Source organism: Taeniopygia guttata, chromosome 1A (assembly GCF_048771995.1).
Source record: "Taeniopygia guttata chromosome 1A, bTaeGut7.mat, whole genome shotgun sequence".
Taxonomy (NCBI): Eukaryota; Metazoa; Chordata; class Aves; order Passeriformes; family Estrildidae; genus Taeniopygia; species Taeniopygia guttata.
Genome location: NC_133025.1, coordinates 61721180 through 61746323, shown reverse-complemented (window position 1 = coordinate 61746323; position 25144 = coordinate 61721180). Strand labels below are relative to the sequence as shown.

The 25144-nt window shown below is 40.5% G+C and overlaps 1 protein-coding gene across 1 annotated transcript in view; it reads right to left on the bottom strand.

Annotated features, from left to right (window-relative positions):
• The window catches only part of ANO2 (anoctamin 2), a 123800-nt gene extending 101868 nt beyond the window's left edge, over positions 1 to 21932 (bottom strand). The window contains exons 1-3 of the mRNA XM_030263859.4: positions 21891 to 21932; positions 21494 to 21721; positions 18335 to 18709 (exon numbers count right to left, since the gene is read on the bottom strand). Coding sequence (XP_030119719.4) covers positions 18335 to 18709; positions 21494 to 21721; positions 21891 to 21932 — 645 coding nt within the window. The remainder of the gene's footprint in view (positions 1 to 18334; positions 18710 to 21493; positions 21722 to 21890) is intronic.
• Positions 21933 to 25144: the final 3212 nt, after the last annotated feature.

Here is a 25144-nt window from a genome sequence, read left to right as displayed (position 1 = left end):
TAAGTTTCAAGAGTGGAAGTTTTTCAATAAATTCATTCAGAATTATTCAAGATATAAATATATCTTGGCTGCTTCTCTGGTTTCTATAGTTGAATTTGCTTTTTCCCATTCCAATCAGAAAGCTCAGCATTAAAGTCAAATGGAAGAAAATCTGGAAGGTCTGCTTTGCTTTTCAATCAGCACAGGAAGAAAAATGTATTGGGTATTTTTTTCAGTTTATCATGATTCTTAGCAGTCTAAAGCAATGCTTTAACATCAGTCTATATTGTATTTTTTTCTGTCTTGGACTGGAAACCTACAGGCTGAATAAAATTCAAATTTCTCCAAAGGAGAATTTTTCTACTTTTCCTGCCTTAACAGTAAAACACTTGAGGACCTGAATCAGCTGCAAGTCGAAGATTCATTTCAAACTTATCACCATCAAGGCCACAACAGAAAAAAAAGGTATGATAACTACAGAAGTTTTCACATAGATATATATGAAGTAATTATTCTTTCTATTGGAAGCTGAACATTCTGAAACATGGCTAGACAAGCATAACTAAGCAAAACTAAATTTATTTAGGGACCTCTAACATGAGCTAAGTCATACAGTACTAAAGGCATCAGGTTTGTCAGTCACTATCAAGCCAAGAAAGGGCAAAATCAATTATTTTATTTTGGAAGAGCCCCACCCTATTTTTTTTTTTTATGGTGAGCACATTGTTCCTTGGAACTTTTCAAATACAAAATTCATTGCTGAATGCTACATCTTAGTATGTATTTCTCATCATTTCCTCATCATGAAATCACTAATCACTCCATATTTAAGGAACAGAGTTTATAAATAACTTACATATTAAATAAATAGCTATTTTTAAATACTAGTCCACAGGAAAAAAAAAATCTGCTGTGTATCTTAACAGGAAGAAAAAATAACACCAAAGGTAGGAAGAAGCTGAAAATAAGTTATTAACTAATGTCTAAGGGAGTCCAGGCAACTGCCAATCTTTCTAATGATTTTTTTTTTAAATGTGCATAGGAAATAGAAAAGGCATAAATCACAAAACCTGAAGGATGTAAACTTCTTAGAAAAAAAAATCCAAATAACTGAACTTTAAACATTTTATCCTTCAGTAATTATTAAATGGACAGAAAAATACTTGGGAGCAATATTTTAATGGCTCCAGTTAATATAATGAGACAACACTGGGAAAGCAACAGTGAAACCGTTTGCAATGAGGAAAAGAAAAGACAGGTCCTAAAGCTCAGTAAAAGTAATCATCTTCCCATTAATCCCATCACCAAATGGATCCATCATGTCTGCAAAGGCAATTGTTCAAAATTAATGTCTGTTCTCCTGATACCAGCCCTGGAAATCGAGGCAAATACCAGAGTGATGTGATAGGGCAAATAAAAAGCAATTTCTTGTTATTATCTCAGAACTGTGGTCACCTTCATTTCACAAGAGCAGAGCCAAGTGCTGAGCTGTTGGCCCCCAGCACAGGCAGCGCTGGATTGTATGAAACAGCACTGCCAGATTCAGGCAGACACTGTGAAAGTGGCTGTGTTTTCTGCCAAATTGATTGAATTTCTATCTGTGAAACAGTGTGTTTCTGTTCCTAGAGCTCTGTGTCCAAGATACAAAATCAGTCCATCATCAATGATAGTGGGCCAGTTCCACTAGGAAAAGGAAGTGCAGGGCATTGATCCAGGTGAGACAACACCCAGAATGTCCTGACATGGACATCTCAGTCCAGAGCAACTCCCTGCTCATGCCAGCTTATAGTGGAGGCTGCATCCTATAATTGTAGGCTGGAAATCTAATTCTGCCTCTTAGTCTATGAAGACAACAGAACTTCCCTCTACCAAAAGGCTTATGTGAAGATAAATATGCTCCAGATTGAGAAGTGCTCAAATAAGGCAATAAACTAATATGACAGTATGGATATATATTATGCATCTGTCACACTATGACACGAAATAACTCATGCAAGCACACTAAGATCGAAAGAGTAAAAGGAAGCAAAAAGAGCAAACTTTATTTCTGACCTCGCAATATATAGAATTCCAAAAGTGACAGTGGATTGGAGGATGAAACTGCCACCTCTCCAAGCACACTGGTCAAACCAACAGTCCATCAATTCTCTCCTCCCACAAAGAAGAATGCAAAACAATCATTATTTACATGAACAGTGCATGAGAAACTCCAGTAGAAATATGTAAACTCCAGAAGGCATAGAAAGCTTTTAAAAGAACTTAAAAACTTTTAAAAGAACAAGGCAACATGCATCTTATAATTTTCATATTTTCCTTCACATAACCCTTTTACCCTTGCTACAGTTTCCCCTTTCTATTTCCATTATTTCTCCAGGGTGTAGATTTACCTCAGTGCATGGGTACACAGACATGCTCAGGACCTTAAGCAAAGCTGCAATAATGTACACATTTCAGCAGTTTATTTTTCTCTTTCTTAATTTCTACCAACAGTGATGGTGTCAATATCCTGTTTATTTTGTTCTCTTACTCCCATCTGTGAACATAAGCAGTTATAGAATATAATAGTGTGTATAAGCATAGAACAGAACACCTGGTCATGAAAGATCTGGCCAAAACAACTAAAAAACCCCTATATAATCTCAATTTCTTAGGTAAAGCACTGTGGAATGAAACAGTTGGCTTTGCTCATCCTTTGCAATGTTTCCTCATGGCATTGCAACTTCTCCAACCAAAATTTTCCCACTCATGTACAGACAGGAAGCGTCTCTGAATAGAAGATGATACAGGAAGCCTAAAAACACAGGTGTGCTTCACCAAAGAAAATGGAAATTTTTAATGGCAAGGAACAGAATGAAAATGAGCTGCCAGAAACTCAAGCACAAATGTAGAATAGATTGATAAATCTGGAAAATAAAACAAAAGAAAAAACCCAAGGCATAGACCTGTGCATTACTGCAGTGTTCAAAGCAGGATCTATATGCAGGTGAGTAACAAATATGCCAGGATTGTCATTCATTTTAATTCTTTGTCAATAAACATTTTGGCTTAAAAATTACTGCACTTTTATCAATATTTTCCAAATGTTTATCTCAGTCCTCTAGTCACTACAGCATGAAAAGTATGACTTTCACACATAAAGCAAAATCATCTCTAATTATTTAGAATAACTTTAATTTTTCCTGTGTCAATGACAGAAATTTCTTGCTATGAAAACCTGGCACAATTTCAACACACATTCTGAGATTGAATACCATGAATAATAATAATAAAAAGCAAAATTGGGAGTCTCCTCACCCAAATCAAACTGCCTCACAGAGGAAGGGGAGGACTGTGTCTTCTCTACCACCTCCTGGATTTTGGCAGTGTCAACTGAAAATCACATAATCAGCTGGCCTGGCTACCTTCAGTGCCAAATTAGCTAAAAAATAAGCCATTATTCTGTGGAATACATCATATCAAACTTTACTATCAATAATAAAATCAAAAAACTTCTTGAGGCCAAAGAGTTAAAAAGGGCATTATGTAATTCCTCTTGAGGGAATGAGACTCACTAATCTGCAGAGAGATTTATGTCCTAAACAATTTTCCAGACGAAGCAGCAAGATCATGGAAGTCAATCTTTAGACCAGATAACAGGCATGTACTCAGTGAGGGGATTAATGAAACAGAGACTGAGCCCTCATTTTAGCAAACTCAATTTCAGGGAAAAAAGGGATTTGGAGAAAAGAGAAAAAAAATTCAAAATACTTAGGACATCAATCTGAAAAAACAGAGGAAAGGTACCTTAAAATATTGCTTCATCACTCCATAGTTGATCAACAATCATTTGAAGGGATGATTCAATTTTGTGTTGAAAGATTTTAAAGATCAATTCGTTCCTAGCAAATATACTTTAGGGGGTGTTCTGTAATCGGCAAGTGTTAACAGATAGTACAAATGCATTCAGTTTAATAAGAGGGCTCTCCTAATCAGAGGCTACATGCTTTTCCAGGATGGTGTGGCCCTCTCCAGAGATCAGCAGCAGTAAAAGGAAGGTTGGCTGTATTTGCAGGAGCTTGATTGGGAGAGGATTAAGATGAAGATAATCAAAGTATGTGGGCTGGCTTTTTTGCTGGCGGGAAATCCAAAATCTCCCTGGACAGCTACAGCCTCACTGCAGACAGGGAGAGATGGGGGAAAGTGAGGGGCAGCCCCACAGGATCATCATGTGGCTCATTTTGGATAAGGCAACAGGTCACAGGGTGGAGAAATAATCAGTGAAACAACAAGAAACTGGGTAGGAGGAGAACCTGCACTGCTAGAAGAAAAATTAAGTCACTAAGGGGATTTTGCAGTGTTAGCAGTATCCAACATCAGCTTAAGTGGCCTGGAGAAAGATAAAGCAGATGAAGTTTTCCAGGAAAGCAAGAATAAGGGCAGGCTCTGAAAAATTGTAGAAAATCTTTGTAAGAACATGAACAATGGCAAAGAGCTCTCAGTGTAAATAAACATAAAGCAATACCTGTAGGTTAAATCGAAATTCACTTAGTAAGATGCTGGGCTCTGATTTCACCTATACTGGTCAGTAATGACACTCGAGGTTGCAACAGAAAATCCATTGAAAAATAGTAGCTCAGTGTTTTCTAAGAGCCAAGAAGTAAAGATTACATTTTATTAGGAAAGGTACAAAGACAAAGAAAAAAACATATTCAAACATAACAGTATTCACATCTTGAGCTCAGTGTGCACTCTCTGCTTCCTCACCTCCCAAGAGATAAGTTAGACCAAAAATGGGTTCAGAGGACCCACAAAAGCCTTGTTATGGCATCTACATAAGAATCACTGAAAAAACTGAGACCTTTTGTTCTGGAAACTTGAGGAAGTTATTGTGGAAGTCTACAAAATCCTGCATGATAAGGAGATGGGGTGTGGATGGACTGCCTGGAGTCTTTCAGAGCAAGCGCCTCAGGGCCTCAGACAAAGGGCCCTCACAAGGGCCTCAGACAAAGCCAAATGAAAAATCCACAAAAGGACATAAACATCAATGCAGCAGGGAAGTACCTCTGCCTTGTGGGTGCAGAAACTGAATAGCATTTTAAGAAGAAACTGTGCCCGACTTTGGGATAGAGATCCCCAGCAGTTTCCTAGGTGAGCAAACAACATCTCATGGAGGAAAGCAGCTGAGTTGGACATAGTTGCCACCAGGAGAACATCAGAGTAAAAGCACTACAAAAGTTAGCAGTATTCCTGCTGCTTCCTAAACATTTTACCACTGCAGCTGTTGGAGACCCTGTACTGCACTGAGAGAATCTGTCCCACTACAGCATCATTTCATGGCAGCATTGACAATACCTGGAGAAGCAGTTGGCAGCCAGCGAGGCACAAGCCTGCTCCAGCTGAAATGTGGGGCTGAGGAGCTCTGCTGGGTGTTTGCAGGCTCTGCAGATGATCAGAAGGCAGCAGGAGCAGCAGCAGCTGTGAAATCTGAGCAATTAATCAAGCAGAGATAAATAGTTGCTTGAAGTTTTGCAGCTGAGAGGAGCAGGAGAAGCTTGGCAAATGGTCTGGGACTCAGTGTCCAAGAAGTACCTCGCGTGTAGATGGAAATTGCAGTATTAGAATATTTCTGTAACTTTAGGGGAACCAGCATCCTCAGCTAATGTGGTACCAGGGCTCAAAACACTACCTTCCCACAGGAGCATGGTAATCACTTAAATCAGCCAGTAAATGGACAATATTGGATTTTCAGGAATGTTAATTAGCCTGCACATTCTAGTGATCTCTACAGAACATGCTGAATTATCAACACTTTTGAAAACCAAGCCTCAACACACTCAGTTCCCCAAAAATATGGTCCAGTAGATATCAGTAAACAAATCAGTGTGATCACACTTCAAGTGACATCACTTAGTTTACAACAAAGGGTATATCAGGACTGAGATCAAAAGGAAAAAATGGGAGGGGTTTGCCTTTTTATTTTCTTGTTGACTTGTTTGTCAGTAAACAAAGATGTCTCAAGCAAAACTTCGGTCCATTTGCAGAGGGCATGACCAACTCTGTCTATCAGTATCAGTTTAATACTGATCACAAAATGCTTTTGGTTCTTGGCATGCAATAAAGAGAGTATACCGAGATGAGAGATTTAATCTGCAAAACTGGGAGCAAGAAAGACAAGCAAGGAAAAAAATTAGCAGATTTAAGCAGTAACTGGCAAATTAAAAGAGAGGAGGAGACTAAGGCATGAAAAATTAGATTATTTTAGATCGCTAAAGAAACAATATAGAAAATAGTGCCTTTGCTTTCATTATTACATATCCATCCTGGTACTTCCATTACACAAATATTGCATTTGGGGTCAAGGATAATTTAAATGCATTGTGATACCCTGACCATAAAGTTCTTCAGTCAAAGTCTCATTTGCACAAGTTTGAGAGTACAGCACATATCACCTTATATTCCTACTTCAATTGATCTTGGCTACTCTGTTCTATTTTCTTATAAACAAATTATAATCTTGGTAATACAGCATCCATTTTTTTCCCTGTGTTTATTCAGAACTGAATAAGTGGATCACTGAATAACTGAGTTGGATCCTCATCTGTTGTACACCCCAACAGTTGTATAAATAGCAGAAACCACACAGATCCAGATCTGGTTATATAACTTGTGCACATGATGGGAAAACATTAAAAATATAACTTCAAATTTAGCATTCACTATTCAAAATGTTGAGTGGGGCTTTTGCCAAGAAATTCACACATCAATCGCAGATAATTGAACAGATGTTTTGGCTGAAGCAGGCTTCAACTGGAACATTCACGCATATACAAAATTACCTCTAATACTGATAAGATATTATGATTTTAGAGCTTCCTCAAATTTTGCTTAAACAAAGACTGTTAACTAAATATTTGCAACATGTGTTAGCTTTTTTCAAATACTTATAGGGATGGTTTACAAAAAAAAAAAAAAAACGCAGCTATTTGCAATGCTCCTGGTCTAAAAGCACAAACACACACAGGTTTGCATAACTCTGGAAGACTAAAAAATGCCTTAATTCCCCTTAAGTCCACATGTTGGTATAGGCATAGATATAGATATCAAATATATATATATAAAAAGAGAAAGAGAGAAAGAGAGAGAGAGAGAGAGAGAGAGAGAGAGAGAGAGAGGTACACACAATTATTTATAACCAAATTAGAAACCCCTGCTTGAACATTGCCCTTCCAGGGAAACTGCTCCAATGTTCAATGCTTCTCCTCCTGCCCCCACCAAAGAATAAACACCATTTGGGCTTTTCACATTTCCATTTCCACTCCAGCACACTTTGCCTGCCTGGAATTAATATATCAATATATCAACATCTAATAATGATTCACTTGTGCAACCCAGGTTTCTGGAGAAAAATAATACCAAATTCATGGTGGCAATGCACCTCTTGCCACCAACTGAACAAAACAGGTTGTTAAGTAATATTTAATAACTACAAAATTCTACATCATTTAATAGGTATTTATATATGATTAAAAGTTTTATACTTTCTAAAAAGTGATCTATAATAAATGAAGCTGTCAATGTTACAGGCAAGTGGCAGAATAAAGACAGAAATACCTTGGGAGGAAGAAAAGCTGAAGATTTACTTCAACTGTGTAGAGGTAAAAGAAAAACATTTTAAGAACAGAAGCTGTGCAACACAGATTTTCAGTTGTGGTAAATAAGTGTAAAAATGAATACCAACATGCTGCCAAGGGAAAACTTTCAATTTTTCATTCTCATTCCCCTTCACACAAATGCTTTCACACATTTATTGTCCACAGCAGCTGTGGCTGCCCCATCCCTGGAAGTTTCCAAGGCCAGGCTGGATGGGGCTCTGAGCAACCTGGGCTAATGGAAGGTGTCCCTGCCCATGGCAGGGGGATGGAATGAGACGGTCTTGAAGGTCCCTTCCAACCCAAACCATCCTGGCACTGTAGGATTTGAAAACCCATTTTCCAGTGAAATAACTTAGCATTCACATAGTTGTCACCTCTACTTTTTGGTTCTGTTCTGTTCAACAATAGAGGAGATGAAAACAGGAAACCAGAACTGAAAGGAACACAGATAGGATGCCAGGGGACGCAGGAACTGTGTCCTGTGCCCAAAAATACCTTCAGTCTCATGATACTTTTTGGCTAGTTAAGTTTGATTCCTGTCTCTGCTGTTGTGTATTTAACAACATTTTAAATTTAAAAACAATTATTCCTTCTAAAAGGCACTTCACAGCAGTTTTGGCATTGAGATGGAGAACGACACAGGTATAAATCAGGCCAGACTTCACTCCAGGAACTGCAGGAGGTAACAGCAGCTCCTCAAGTTCCTGTCATTCCTCTGAAAAGGCAGCTGAGAGTCAGGATGAAATTTGCTCTTCAAAGGCACCTACCCCTTTATACTGATTATACAAAAATGTACCTGAATACAGGTATCTGGATATGGAGAGTATCAGGCAATAGGTGTTTACCTGGTCCTGCTAGAACTTGAAAGAGGCCTTACGTCTGTACTAAGAAAATTCCAGCAGCTCAGGGGTGATCCTGCCCCTCTGCCCAGCCCTGGGTGGCACATCTGCAGAGCTGGCAATTATTATCTTTGATAATTAGTGCTGACATGTACAAGTGAAGGAATACATTTTAGAGCTACCTATTAGTATTTTGTGGTACTTAAAGTTCTACAACATTAACAAAATAGGTTTTACATTCTAGTGACATTCGCATCTTTTTATACAATAATGGAAGGGAGAATTGCTAGGAGCACAGTACATGACTACAGAATTGCGATACTGATATCAGGAGGGTTATCAATCACTATATTATAAAACCACAGCAACTTTTAAATACTAGAATGAGCTGTCTTTAATAACATCATCTCGCAAGTCCCCTGATATGGGGGAGTTTGTCCTGACAGAGAGTCTGAGCATTACAAAGATATGGAAATTAAGAGCAATTTACTGCTGGATCTTGGTAAAAGTATTCTTTGTGCTGACTTTTGCGTGAAGAGACTTGCCAGTTGGTGGCCAGATGTGACAAACATCCCTAAACCAACAAATACTTTCCAGGAGAGTCACTTGTGAACTGTGGCTCCCAGGTGAAACACAGCCCGGGGTCCCTTGTGGTGCAAGCTGTGTCTTAGGTTGTCACTGCTGTGCTCTCATGTGCCTCCTGCAACACATCAGCTGAAAAGTAAAGCAAGTCCCTTAATGAGCAAACTTTGGTGCCTTACTGAAGCTGAACTTGGCCAGCTTTGGGTGAGCAGTTTCCTAAGGACAACTTTGAAATAAGGCTTTGAAACAAAGGAGAGAATAAGGGAGGAAGGAAATTTTGCACAGAAGTTGTTGAGAGAGAAGCAGTTGTGAAGTATGAAATCTGCATGTCCAGCTGTCCCAGCTGTGGATTTCTCAGTGGAGAAGATCACAGACCACGGGAATAATCTGAGTTGAAAGGGAATCACAGGGGTCATCAAGATGTCTTGGATGTTGTGACTTCATGTGGGCCTGCAAATTATGGCAGCTGATGAGCAGCAGGGAAGGGTGAAGAGCTGACTTCACACCAAGTGAAGAAAGACACAGTGGCACCAAGAAGTGGCAGGATTTCCAAGATTTTGAACGTGAACAGTGGAGGGGTGTTTTCAAGAAAAACAAAGTAATTTCCCCTTAGTAATCAGGTCACAGGATAAGGAGAAAGAGCTTCATGGACAGAAATGGAGCATCCTGTGGTGGCCAGGTGAGCAGCCCTGCAGGAGACTGGAGTGAAGGAACAGGGGAGTATGCAGAGGCCAGAGGCAGGTGAGCAGGTCAAGCACTGGTGAGGTGAAGCAGGTACCACTCACTGACCTGTGAAAGCTGAGCAGTGCCACTGCAGGCAGAGAGTAAACATGATCCAGTGAACTCACAGGGACCTGTGACAAGCAGGGAGGCTTGCCAGGGCTGCAGGGAACCACTCTGGGTTGACTGCACTGCAAGAGCCTGAAAGTATCCCTAATTTAACAAAAAAGCATGGTATGAAATTTCCTAGACCCCACTAACCAAAATGTGTATATTGAAAGGGTGGAAGAGCCTTCCAGTGACCTTCCTTAGAGACACAATCTTTAGGACATTACTTTTGTCTTGATGACTTAACAGGACTCGGTGGCAGCTGAACATCTGCACATCTTCAGAGGCAAGCAAAGAATAATCAGTCAAAGCCTGCAAAATGAAGTATGGAATATGAGAGTTGGAAAAAGAGCAGGAACACCACTGGTTCCCAAGACAAGGCAAACTTAAAAATGAGTGAGGATAATGAGAATGAAGCAAGCAACGGACAGAAACAATGACATTAAATCCAGAAAAATTAAAACTTGAAAACCCTGTGACTTACAGGACATGCATGGAGTTGAAACTTTCAAAGCATTAGGAAACTCAAGTAATCCTTCACACTCTGTAACCAGTTTCAAAAGGAACAGACAGGACTTTGAGTGACTTGAGGAAAAGTCCTAAGTAGAGGATGGGCAGCGATATCATCTCCCCTTTTGAAGTGATTAAGAAAAAAATTACAGTAGTTTGAACTAACACTTTGGAGGTGTCACCATGGAGTTCTGCTTAGAGAAATTCCCCATGTCCCAACTGGGACATGACTAAGGCAAGTGCAAGTGGACTCCTCTGGAAGAGAAGGATGCTGGTATTTTTCCAGAGTACTGCATTAGCTCCAGCCTATGGAAAGCAATGACCACCTCTACATTTCCAGGAAAATGCTCCTATTGGTGTCTTTTTTTCCCCTGAAAAGGCTGCTCTTCCCACAAAAAAAAAAAAAAAAAAAAAAAAAAAAAAAGTTTAACAAAGATAAATAGTCGTCCACATAGCTGTTCAGTCATTCTCCCAACCTAGCTACCTAGCTACAAGTAATTAATTCTCTCCCAAATATATTTTGTGTATTTATTTTACCAGGAGACATCTTGTGAAACTCCAAGATCATCTACCAAACTCGACCTCTAGGATTTCCTTAAAAGTACAGTGTACGGGTGTCAATCCTTTTAGTGATTGTATAATGCTTTAAAATTATTACAAAATCCAGGAATTGAAGGGGGAAAACAGCAGAGAACCAATTATTTAATTCTTAGATGGCAGAGCTTAAAGAAAACATATCCATTATCAACATATACAAAAAAAACAGACTAAAATAGAAAAAGCCCCCCAAAGAAACAACAAACAAAAATCCATGCACATGTTCAAAAGAAATAATTCTGTCCAAACATTTGGTTTCAGGGATGAAATCATTGCTACATTAATGCTAACCTGGAATAACCACACAGAAATTGCAGAATATTACAGAATGCAGCACAGTATTACATAAATCAAGACCTAACATGATTTTTTCTTTGGCCTGTTACTGTGAGCACATACCTGTACACAAAAGAGGTTGAATAAAGGGCACACATTTATCAGAACTGTGTACCAAGGACAGAACACACCCAGAAGGGTAAATTTTCCATGCTGTGCATGGGGATTTAGCCACCAAACACTCATTAATGCTAATTAGAGCCATGCAGCCCAATGCCACTCTGCTATATTATTTTTTGTCCTTGTAGTTCTATTCAGGACAAAATAATGGCTGACCTGGAACCACCAGAATGACAGAAGCAACTCTGTGATACAGTTTTGACTGATTTGCCTTGTCCTATGACTTAATAGACTTTGCAATAATCAGGAAAGACACTCTGAATACAATCTCATTACAACTGGTGGCTTATACATCACAGTTCCCTCTTTTTTTCTCAGGAGGCAGCCAAGTTAATGAATCTTTCCCTCTATGACAGCTTTTTCCCCACTAAATCTGTGCTCATGCACAAGAACTAGCGCTAAGTTGTTGGAACTCTGCTCCTACCTAGAACTTAGGTCTGCAAAGAATTTAAGAAACAGTTTGAGCTGAAGAGGGTGTTCTGATTACTATGGGGAAATTACTTTGTTTTTTCTTGAAAAGACCCCTCCACTGTTCACACTGAAAATCTTGAATCTGGTTTTCACCCCAAAATGTCTCCCTCTCACTTGCAATATAACATTTGAAAGTGTACACAATGTAAAATGTCTTGGGACATTTTTTCCCTACGTGGGATCATTCCTTTCCTTCAGTGTCTTGCTTCCTAGAAGAATATTACTTGCCTGTCTGAGCATAATGTCATGATAAACATGACATTACAACTCAGATTTGGGCAGAATGACACACACAGGCATTAGAGTAATCAGTAAAGCATGAAGAGCTCAAAACGTACAAGAATCCCACAACCCTGAGTCATTATTTACATTACCTTTCCCTGGATGTGCCAAAAGATAGCAAATTCCACCCCCTCACTCCCCAAACACACAAACAGTTGAGGGGGTTTTTTTTCCCATTAGATAGTCCTATCCTGCAAGGACTAATTTCCACTGTCAGATATCCCCCAGCCTGTAGAAATCCCCCAGATTCCCTGCTGGGATCCATTCCTGAATCTGAGAAGGCAGAATGACACCTTATGGAATGCCTTTTCATTTGTCTCATTGCAGGCAGAAGGAAAAAAAAAAAAAAAAAAAAAAAAAAGAGAGAGAAAAGGAAAGAAGAGAGAAAGAGAGGGGCACTGTCTCAGCTCAGATCCTTTATATCTACAACATAAACCAGTACATAAATTAATATACATACATATAAAAGCAACATATTGAAAACAGGGAACACTTATCTACAGTGCTGCATCTGCTCCAAAACAGAATTAATCTCAGTGGCTCTGATTTAGGCAAAGAATTTTTCATGAGGTGTGAACTCCTAGCTAACCAGCAATGCCTCTAAAAAAAAAATTAGTGATATCACAGAACAATTACCAGCAGAAATTCAGTAGTGAACACTCCTTTGGCACTAGAGATACCTGCAGGGCTGCTTGCTGCTAGAGACAAAGTAAGAAGAGGCCTGGGGACAGGAAAACAAAAAAAGTCCCATTTTATTTACAAAAGAAACCCTGAAATTCAGGATCTTTTTGCTGTGACAAAGAATATATCAGGGTGCATTAGGTATTGCAGGTGGGGCAGTCCTCACCCAGCACCTCACCCCAATAACAGCAGCATGACCACTGTCATTTAATAGCTCAGAAAAGCAACAAATCCCAGGGCCAAATTCCCCCAGACTGTCTCATATTTTACTACTTTATTTTCATGAAGCTGCTACTCAAGCCGCACTGGCCTAAATGCCTTGGAGAAATTATCACTATTCAGCCTCCAAGCCTTCTCTGCAGGCACTGTGGCAGCATCACATCCCTCAGGGCTTCATGTATCACCCTTCAAACCCTCCCCAGGGATTTAATTTACGCATTAAAACTTCTGCTGCAAACGAGAGCGCTGATAATTAAAATATGTTTTCAGGGAATCATCTGTGAACAGGCCAAGCAGCTGATTTTGTTACTATGCATGCCCTATCCTGAAAGTGTCCATCCCCCAGCAGAGATGTATGAGCCATTCCCTGTGGGCTTCTCATTTGCCAGGAAGTTTGTAGGAATTGAAGTAGTTCTCCCAGCAGGTGACAGAACTTAGCACAGGACACAGAGAAATGAAAACACAAATTCAGGAGGCTATTGGCAATTTCTAGCAAGCAAGAAACAGCATTATGTAGAAAATACATGTAAAATCAGGATGGCTCTGGCCCAAAACCCATTGTAAATATCACCAGCATATCCAACCCTATTCTACCTTCATCTAAAATTCAGGATATGGATGACTCCCAGTCTGCATACAATTGATTACATTTACCACTGCTTACCCAATTTTTATACACCTTTTCAATTTTCTCTACATCTCTTGGAAGACTTTTTGACTAAGGTACCTCATAGCTGAGCACCAAGAGTCTGGATTATAATTAAAATACACAGAGTGAGTGTGTCTGCCCGTTCATCTATTCAAGCCACAACACAGTCATTAAAAAAAACCCAGGATTCATAATTTGGATTTTGAGCTTTGACAGCACAGCCATTCTACTTAGCCACCTTTTATTATAGGTCACTATTTTAATGCTGATTTAATCACACCTAAGTCCTATGGGGCTACTTCAAAACCCTGTCCAAAACAGAGACATAATTTCCTCTTAAATAATTAATCAGCTTGTCAATATTTTCATCACGTTCACTTCACTACCACTGCAAACCTTGCCTTGCCTGTTCAACTTTAATTTTATAAGAGCTGTGTATTACATTTCAGCCCCATATAAGTAACATACAGCAGCAGAACATGTTTTAGCTAATTAATGCTTCTGTAACCAGAGTCGCTGAAAAATATGCATCAAATATTTATATAATTGGCTCCCCAAAGAAGAAATGCCTCATTCTGAGTGCTGAGAGACTGAAATACAAAGTCCAAAGACCTAGAGCACAAAAGACCCCAGTCTTTTTCCAATGCTCCATTACTTTGTATCCTCCTTGGCTTCAGGAGGCATTCATTAACAGGGATAAAGGTCTAGGACTCATATTAAATTTCCATATCCTTTTAAAATTAATGTTAGCTACTATTAGGCTTTCCTCAGAGCTTTGAATAAATGAATATTTTGAGGTAATTAAATGTCCATACTGAGTGCCTGCAAGGTGTCTCACAAGTACTAAGGGCATGAGATGTTTTCCTGGGAGTATCCACAGAGCACATTGATAGATTTTGGGGAAAAAAAAAAAAAAATTTTTTCCTTTTTTTCAGGCTTTTAAATACTACTGAATTAAGCAATATACATGACATCATTTGCCTATGTTTTGACCTTAGCAGCTAACAGGAGGCCTCCTCCCACTGACAAATAGGAAGCACCTAGTGCAACAAAAGAGTGCATTTTAACCCTAGAAACAAAACCTACTGCAGCATTATAAGCTTTTATTTGACTCAGGCTGGGAAGGTGTTGGGAGGTTTGTTTGGCTGGTTGGGTTTTTAAGTTTACGTGGAATTTTCTTCACAGAAATTCAAAAATATGCCTTGCAATATCAAGCAGAAAAATCCAGTCACAACCTCCATCATCAGTAATATTAATATCAGCATTGAGGACCTTAAGGACTTCCTTCCCCCTCAAGTGTAATGTAATCAAGAGAGTTTAGTGAGACATTTCGGAAACAATACTAGCTCGAAAATTGAGGTTAGATGAGCTTCTTGGAGGATAATTTGTACTTTGTTTTAGAATTGTCATCATCTTCCCCTTGAAATAATATTTCCTCTCCCTACTGCTAGTTAGCAAAGTACATTTCACTTCCAATGTGCTCAAAAATGAACCAGCTTTGTCAGAATGCCAAGGCACATCTCCAGTGTCTCCTTCTTCCATACCTATTATGCCTTACCATACAGAATACTAATTGAAAATGGTGTGTGCTGCATTTGCAGTTATTAAAGCAACAGTAAAATTCAAATTTATAGGAATGACTAGTTTCAGATTAGGACACGCAATTATCAGTTTCCCCAGGAACAAATAATAAATAAACATAAACAAAACAAAGAAAAACAAAGCAACAACAAAGGTAAAGGGAAATTAAAAAAAATTAAAAACAAACAACAACAATAATTAAAAAAAACCCAGGAAGGTTGTATTAAGAGAAATGGAAGTTTCTCTGGAGGACAGCAATAACAAATGATAGAAAGTTATTAGGAAGTTGAAAATGTAATCCAAAATTCCTTAATTCACAAGTAATAACTGGGTGAATGGAGACAGTCCATAGTCTTGCCTATTTTCCACAAATTCAAAAACAGCAAAATGCCTCTCTCTCTATTATACATCTTCATGTTTTTCTTGTCCTCCTCTTTTACACATTTGACAATGTAAGTGAGAAAGGTATTTATCCCTAGTTATCAAACATTTAACAATCATAATAATGCCACATGTCAGCAAACATAGTAACATCAGGGAAATTCTCACTTTTCCAAAAAAAAGCTGAAGAAATAAAGATTTTTAAATCATTGTAACTCTGTCTTGTGTTCCTAGAGATGAACTTCCTGATGTCAAAAAGGTTTCAGCCAACAAAACCAGCTTCTGGGAGAACTCTCATGTCCCTACTCCGATGTGAGGTTGGTAGACTCAAACCATTCCACAATTCTTTAATTCAGGACATCCCATCTCTCTTAAATTGGTGGATTTTCTTGCAAAACCATAGGAAGATGATGTAACACAGAGAAACCAGGCTTGCTCAAAACCAAGGGTCCAAATGGGGAATTCCTCTAATCCTTTGCAGGCAGATCAGACTTCTCTCCAAACCTGGCCCAAAGTAACATTACTATCAAAATAGAGTAATATTACCCTCTAAAAATAGAGACTATATCTCAGCTTGATAGTTGAGAATATAACTCAACTATCTATTATATTACAAAATCTGTTTCTTATATTAGCACTGAAACGAACAACAAGAAACAAAAAACCTCCACCAAACAAACATTCAGTTCAGCATAATCCCCTGGAAATGTAGTAGTTGAAAGTCCACTGTGATACACAAAAATACAAATACTGCTTTAAGGCTGTTCTCATTTAAATGAATTTATAGACACGTATTTTTTTCCCAGGACTAAAAGCAGAAGTTTTTCCCATATCAGCTCAACATGCAATTTTAATCCTCATAAAAGGACAGCTGTGCCTTTCACATGTGCCTACTCAACATTTTCTAGGAAATCCATAGCAGGAAAAAGGGCAGAACCTTCAGCACGTTCCAACAGAAGAAAAAAATCAGTGAAGTGAGAAAAAGGAAAGGAAGTAAAAGTCACAGGTCATGGACAGGGAAGAAAAAGGGTAAGGCATAGTCCTTCTAGCCCCTTCTGAAAGGGAAAACTCTTTCCCCTTTTGATTCGACAGCTTGTGTGTTGGGGAAGGACAGGAGGAGGGGTGGGGGACAGGAGTGACTCCATATATAGACAGTTAGAGAAGTGATGGAATAGCTTTTTTTGTAATTTTCAACATCAATTAATTTTTTCCATAAAATAACTGATCAACAATTTCCTGTGAACTTCCCAGTTCATTTACAAAAACCTTTTTCCTCTTCATAGTGAAGACTGTGACAAAAAGGGGTTTTTTTATCAACACTTTATGACATAATTTATCACTTTGTATATTATTTAAGAGCATGTGTCATCACTTGGAAGGAGGCCAAAACAGAATTTTTATCCAGATGGACTTAGGGTAAGTAATGAGTCAAATAATCAAATACAAATCTCCTGCTTGACTTTTTGGGTTCTGATGAAATTCAGAACTTAAATGGGGTCTCCAAAAACAGTTTTTCTCCTGGGTTTAATGCAATTTGGTTATAAAAATCATAGCAGTAAGATGGTCATGTACTGAACCATAATCCCAATGCACAGCATAAAAGAATCAGGATCTGAGAACCCTTTTCGGCTCAGTGCAAGGATGGCTCAGCCAAGCTGTGCAGTGAAATACAACCCAGAGGCACCTGCAACTCAGAAATTTAGGCAAGGAAAATGTTAAGAGTCAAAAGGCTTTTCTATTTCTTTCTACTCCTGCTGGTGATTTAATATGCATACACTATGCCAAGCCAGTCAGTCTCAAATTTTCTGATTCAGTCTGTGATTTGCTCCACATTTTCAAAGTGTTGACTGGTTGCACTGGAAGCAGCACGAGCTATGAGTTCTCAGCACATACAAAAAGGCACTCTTACTATCTCAAATTTGGTCTCAAGAGCAACAGAGTAGCTAAAACCCAAACCCAGCAGGGATTTCCCTTCATTGGATATAAATATCCATGCCTTTTGAAGGAGCACAGAGGGATAGCACAGAGCTCAGCACAACAACATGGGATTTAGAAGACCTGTGCTCAACTGACTGACGGGCAACAGCCAAGTAAAATAACCACAGCTCCCAGCTGACCTGAGCATAGTATCACTCCAGCATCACACACATAGGAGAATAAAACCATCACAGGCTGAGATCTTCTCCTGTCAAAGCATAGGAGCTACTCATTTTGTGGGTGGAATGGACACAAAACTTACATATGGCTGAGAAGAAAGCTGAGAGTTGCACTGAAAATATTGTGAGGAAATACGAAATGTCTTAGCAGTGTTCCAGCAAATTACCTAAGACATCCTTTCTTCATTTTAGCAATATTTAAGTTGTTGAGGGTTTTTTTGGTAAGAAAAGTGTGTCTGCTGTATGCCATAAGAACATTTAGATAAAGAAATACATTTTCACCTGAAGTAAGATTGAAATTGCTACTCAACACTACATTAAACAACAACAACCACCATGTCTTTCTCAGGCAGAAAGAACTAAGCAACACAAACACACCCTGGCCATCTTCCTAGCTTCACACCGTATTTTGAGCATCCCAAGTGCCCATTATCCATCAGGACACCTGATGCCATGTATGAGATGTATGAGGTGCCTGTCTTCCCCTCTTACCTCAGGGTCTTTCTCGATCTCCAGCCCCGCTTCCAGCAGGTTGCGTTCGTACTCCTCCCGCTGCAGCCGCCTCTCCTCCTCCAGGGTGTCCAGCGGGCTGAGCTCCACCACCCCCGGCCACTCCTGCAGGGCACGCCGGCCATTGTCCTGCTGTTGCTGGGGCTCAGCACGGCCCTTCCCGGTGCCTCCATTTGAAACCAGGGCCACGGAGGCCTCTGGGGAGGCGGCACCGGCCACGTGCTGGGCCAGGCGTCGGCGGTAGTGGTAAGCCAAGACGTAGTCGACCTTCCTCTTGCTGTCCCTGAAGTGCAGGCCGCTCAGGGAGGCCTTGTCCCTCGCCCCTGCCTGGGTCCCTTCCACGTAGTTGTTGATAATCTGGGAGAGAAACATGGGAGTCGCACAGACAAGAAAGCCAAAAAGCCCAAGTAGGTGTGTGTGGGGGGTCTATCACCACACGAGCACGTGAAGCCGCTAAGAAGCCAGGTATGACCTACAAATACTAATTCTGCACACCAGCCTCACTTCATTCCTCCTCTGACCATAAACTAAACATAGTGTTGCTTAGTTTAGTTTATCCCAACACGTGGGATCCCTACAGAAGAGCAGGTACGGAGGCACACCTCAACTCTGTCACCCTGTTCTGCACATGCACAGGCGACAGGGAGAAGACACCCATCTTTTGAAAGGGGACAGAGAAGTGAGAATAAGGACCACATTACAGGTCATGTGCTATGTGCTGTGGAGCAAAGCAGGCAGAGAAGGGAAGAAAAACGGTGCTGGAAGAGAAGAAATCAATCTTAGCCAGAATAGGAGAAACATCTTTATCTGGTTCAAGGTCCAGAAGGGCCAGGCTGGACAGAAACACTTTGGAAAATACCGGGTATTAGAAAGGATATGTCCCATGAATGGCTAGCCATGCTAAGCTATCTTGTATTTTAACATATGAAAAGACTGTGTGACTAACCAGTAACACTGCAAAAAGGCTAAAATCCTTCAAACCCCCCATATTGCATCCAGTCAGCCCCTCAGACCATCCCTTCATCATCTCCTTCTCACACCCTTCTGGGATGCAGCTCCAACAGTAATCCTGCCATCACTCCCCAGCCTGGCTGGGAATTTTGTAGCATTCATGTGGAAGTCTGACACTGAGGCATTCAATTGCACTTCCCACTCATTAAAGGCAGCCCATGAGTTTTCTAAACTGTTTGCAGCCACCATTTCCAGCACAATGCTGCAGTGTAAAGCCCTTCAGAAAACTCTCTAGAGTGTTATTCACTGGAGTGACATCAGCCCTCCAGTGATAGGGGAAAAGATAAAAGCAAGGGTCAACCTGATCCAAAGCAATCATCCTATTACCTAATTCCAAATACTTATGGTTCCCATAGGTAACTGTAGAAGTAAAATCTTGACAGGTACCAGTGAAAGGTTTGTTTCTCTCTTTTTCTCCCCCTTCCTTACATGTGCTGGTAGTGCTGAATGCAAAGTTAACCACTTGCTGTATGGCAATTATCTTGTTTGTTAAAACAACACAAACTTATGAATGTGCATACTATTACATTCATCAACACCACCAGATTCTTGGTTTTGTTTTGCTTCACTTACTCTCACACAAAGTAGCTTTCAGTCATCATGTCACTAAATAAATCTTGGGTTTATATGTATGCTACATCCTTCATCCTTTCACAAAATTACCACTGAGTAATCTGTTCTGCACACCACACTTATCACACTCTCCATGTCTAAAGTATATATACAGTCCCTTTAGGCACATCCAAAATTACACTCTGCACTACATCCTGGCAGAATATAAAACTGCTTTTGAGACATCATTTTATTGCAATTCCCCATTTCCTAATTAGATACATGTTCATGTATTACTCACAGGCAGCCCATGCAAACTCTCCAGATCCATCTCTGCCCCAACGAGGGAAAACCTGTGGCAGATTTCTGGTGTCCCTCCCAGAGAGTTTCGGGCTACACAGCGCAGAAGGAATGATGTCACCACACCAGGTCACTGGCACAAGGCAATGCATTAGCTGGCTCTAGAGAAGATGAGCTCTGAGCATCCTCTCCTCCCTTACTGGAGAGTGTGGGCAGAAACAATAAGCACAAACAAGAAGCAGGAGAGGGAACAAGGAGGTTGTAGAAGGTGAAATTCACTCCAAGGTTTTCCTGTTTGTTACTGTGTGGAGCCACCTGCCACATCCCAGCCACCTGAGAGGGCACCATAGCAACACTTGGGGTTGCTGGAGTTACACAGGGGATGAGGAGAGTCAACAGTGACTCCCTCTCTGTGGACTCTTTTCTCACTCCTGCAGTGAGGTGCCATCCTCATAATTATGAGTGTCCAATGCACAGAAAACTAATCAAAATTCCCACAGATTTCACTAAAGGCATTTGCATTTCCTGCCCCTAAATTTGCACCGCTTGCCTTACCATGTGACATTCTGGCACAAGAAGACTTTTTAGGGAGGAACACAAAAAGTCGCAATTTCAAAAATACCTCTGAAGGAACTAACTATCAAGATCTTTCCTCCTCTCTCACAGCCACTGTAAAAGTCATAAACAATTATGTAAATTAGCAGCTTAGGTCCTGCTTTCACTGCTTCTTGATGTTTCCAAGACAAGAAACCATCACACCAAGGAATAAGAAAATGGGAATGTAGGATCAGCATTTCATGATGATTTTGTTCTAATGGTCTGATAGCAAATATATCACTACAAATACATCCCAAATGTGCCTCCTCTAATGACAGCTCTCCTCTGACCACTACAGCCACACCACACTTCCACTGGGAATCAATCCAATCCCACTAACACCTTGTCACAGCTGGTTTAAGGTTGACACAGGCACACCCAATTTAGTGATCAGCCTGCAGATATTTTCTGCCACTAGGGGTAATAGTGAAGGATTTTGGCTAAAGTAAATAATCCAGAAATTTTGGTGAGATTACTACTGCAGAAATTAATTCTTGCTGTACACAGAGAAAACTGAACCACCTGAGGGTGTGGTATCACTTTCCTCATAAAAATTCTTCTCCCTGTTCTGATTTAACCAATACACAGGAGAGTGCACCCTGCTCTGCTCACCCTGCTTCAAGCCTCTTCATAATCTCAAATGCACTTAAGTTAGGTTAATGAACATGAAACCCTACTTACAGAACTTCTGTAGGACACCACTGATGCTTCAAGAGCTCCATTGGTCCCACTTCTGTGCAAGGAAGTCCGGTTCTGAGGAACAGTGAGGTATTTGCTGTTGTAGGCTGAAAAAGAGTCCCTTGCTGATGTTGCTGTCTTGCGTCCATTGAGAGCTGGGTGTGAGGAAGGTAGAGCAAAGTCTGAGAAGGAGAGATAAATACATAAAGCAGGTTTTGTACAGGTGGTTTCCTAATGGAATGGGGAATACTGCAGTTACTAGACACTATTCATTTCTACTGATGTGAACAGATCCAGTGGCATCGGGTAGAGGTACAAACTTGTGGATCGTGGTCATTCTCCATAAAGAACTCTTTACACATCTGAAATGCTCATCAAGTGTATCTAAGATTATACCTACATGTTCTGGTCTTAGGGGGTAATGTCTGGAATTTTTAGACATGCTCCCCATCTCTTGTGTTTGACAAATTACATGGTCACAGTGCAGAATAATGGAGGGTCTGGAGGGGATGGAATCACAGAATCACAAACTGTCTGGGGCTGGAAGAGACCTGAAAGATAATCTCATTTCCATCCCCCCCTGCCATGGGCAGGGACACCTTCCACTATCCCAGGTTGCTCAGAGCCCCATCCAGCCTGGCCTTGGACACTGCCAGGGATGGGGCAGCCACAGCTTCTCTCAGAAACCTGTGCCAGGGCCTCAGCACCCTCACAGGGAACAATTTCTTCCTAATATCCAATATAAACCTGCTCTCTGACAGTGTGAACCCATTCCCCCTTGTCCTGTCACTCCAGGCCATTGTCCAGAGTCTCTCTTCATCTTCAGGCACTGGAAGGCCCCAGTGAGGTCAGCCTTTTCTTTTCCAGGCTGAACAATCCCAGTTATCTCAGTCTTTCTTCAGAGGAGAGCTGCTCGATCCCTCTGATCCTCTTGGAGGTCAGTTCCATACAGGCAGTAGCACGGTGAAAAATGCTGATAAAAACCAGCGGATACAGAAACTGTTTTGACACACAAATGTTTCATACTCTTTCCCCCTCTAGTGGTGCCACAGCTGAAACAGGGTTGACTGACCATATTCGCATTCTCTTGGATAAGCTCTTAGAGGGAAAAACCATGTGTTTGTCTTTTCAGCATTAATGTTTTATACTCGGGAGAAGACATCCTGTACACATCTGCCCCATGGTCAGCACCACCACCACTACACAGACAATGCTCCACTGCCTCAGTCTAGTCAGGACTTTTCTCCAGGAAGAAGAAATAACAGTTCCCATCTATCCAGGGAGACACCACACCCATTGTGTACTGATAAAGTCTGGAGCTTGTATTTCCCCCTCATTTAGCTGAGACTCTTCTATCCCGTATACTCAGACTGAAACTGCTTCCCCACCACCACGTTTTCAGAGAGGAGACACTAGAATGCTAAAGAAGGAAATGCCTGGAGATGGGAATCCAACCCCTAAATGTTATAATCATTCTTACATTTCCTATCAATACCAGATTAGGGTCCAGCAGCACTTGAACAGTCCAGCAGATTGACTCACCAGTCTTCCCTGTCTGATCTCCCGAGCAGACTCGTGCTTGGTTCACTTTAATGAAGCACATAATGATGCCATGAGGGAAACTCCAAGAAAAATAATTAATAAGTGAAGGTTTCATTCCCAAAGGCCACACACAATGTTTCTCCGGTATTTTCAGACTGAGTCTGGGATATCTCACAAGACCTTTACACAGTCAATTAAAGACCTCTTTTTCTTTCCAGTCCTTTTAACTAGGCCTAGGGAAAAAGCTGCAGTTCATTTGTAACATGATTTCATCTCCATTATGCTTCCCAGCCTCCAGTAACTGTGTCACGAACCTGAGATTAACACTGGTAAACTGGTGAGGTAGTCAGGGACTCCCAGTCAGAACAAGTTTTTTGATGGAAATGCAATTGCCATATCTGTATCTGGAGGACTACTGTTCACCTAAAAGCTTTTCAACTTCCCAATTTAGACCGATTTAACCAAAATGTTTTGTTTTGAATGCATTCCACATTTGACAGTCCCTGCCTGGTACAGTAGTGCCTCAGGGACTTCTGCTTCAGATGCAACCTGACCTCATTCCACCCTGTAAGCCTTTATGACATCTGGCCTTACATGTTCTCATTCTGTAAATATTCTGGAGGAATTCGTATCGATAGAAACAAGCTGTATGCATGTGTGTATGTATGTGGATATATATAAAAATTTTAAATACGCACACATGCATAGCTTTAGTGTATACTTACATATATTTATATGTATCTTCAGAGAACAGCAGTACAGGGAATCTTGACTTCAACTTGGAAAGCAAATGTTCAGGAACTACACTTATTCTACAAAAATGGCTGGGGAGCCATCCCTCCAGTCAAACTCCATCAAGTTGTAAACAGCTTCCAAGGACAAGGCACCCCCAGGACAGAGATCAGTGACCAGCTCCAGTTCCAATTCACAGCCAGTCACCACCTGCTCACTCAGCCTCTCTACACCTCACCTTTTACAAATTTAAGGGTTGCCCACATGTGCAGTAATTCACCCACTGTTTGTGTTCCCATGTCCTTGTCCAAAGTGCCATGATGAAGAATTTGCACAGACTGCTAAAAGTGGAAGGACTGGGAGGGAATGTTAGAAGACAACTGCTTATGAAAGAAGAGGCAGTAAAGGAGTTGGCCTAATTGGGAGCTCTGTATTAAACAGTCAATTAACTGAGCTGAGTGGTCCAGATGATCAGATTATCACAGCACAGCTACTTGCAGAAAACGCTGCAAATGGTTTGGTCATCCAGGGCACAAACAAGCAATTGCTTTCATTTATCTTCCTCTCTTTTCACATAAGTATCAGAAAGGATCTACATTTCTGAAAGACACCATAGTTAGAAGAATGCTCCTCTGCAAGACTGTTCAAAACATCTTTAATTTAGGAGCATTGTTTGGCAAACTCCAACCCCCAAGTAGGGATGAAAAAAACCTACTTGAACTTACTCAAGTTCAAACTCAAAGTACAAGCTCAAACTTGCAGCTTTACTCAAATATCTTTTTCAAAGGACATATATATATGAAAAGATGTAGCATGGTTGTACATGTGCTCTTTAGATTCTCAGTAAATAATGACTTTTCAGCTCTGAATGTAGATGAAGCAGCTCAGCTTGTGCCAAAATTACTTCTTGTGCACATCTCCACCAAACTCAACTATAGCAAAGCATGATTTCCTCCACTGTGTCTTCAAAACCACCATTTTAGTGCCTTTTAAGAATATAGGAATTAGACAGACAAAGCTGTTTGGGTTGTCTCTAATGCCATCTAATTTGCAGCCTGTGTGTTCAGGGCTCAGACAGTACCTCTTGGACTGCAGGTGGAAAGGGCAAAACAATAAACCTTGACTAATGCTGAACTAATCCAAAAAGCCTGGGTGCTCCTGCCCATCTGAAACCCATGCCAACACTCAGTTTGAAATTCCTGAGCCTCCAGGACACTCAGCAGAAGAATGTCTTGGGTAGGACACAGTATCTCACTCGTATTTCTCTACATTTGGCTGTACATAACACAGATTTTTTTTGCCTTCCCACCTCCAAATATGATTAGAGAAGAAATACTCTTTATAAAAAGAGAACCATCCAATTCTGAGTTTAGTTACGGG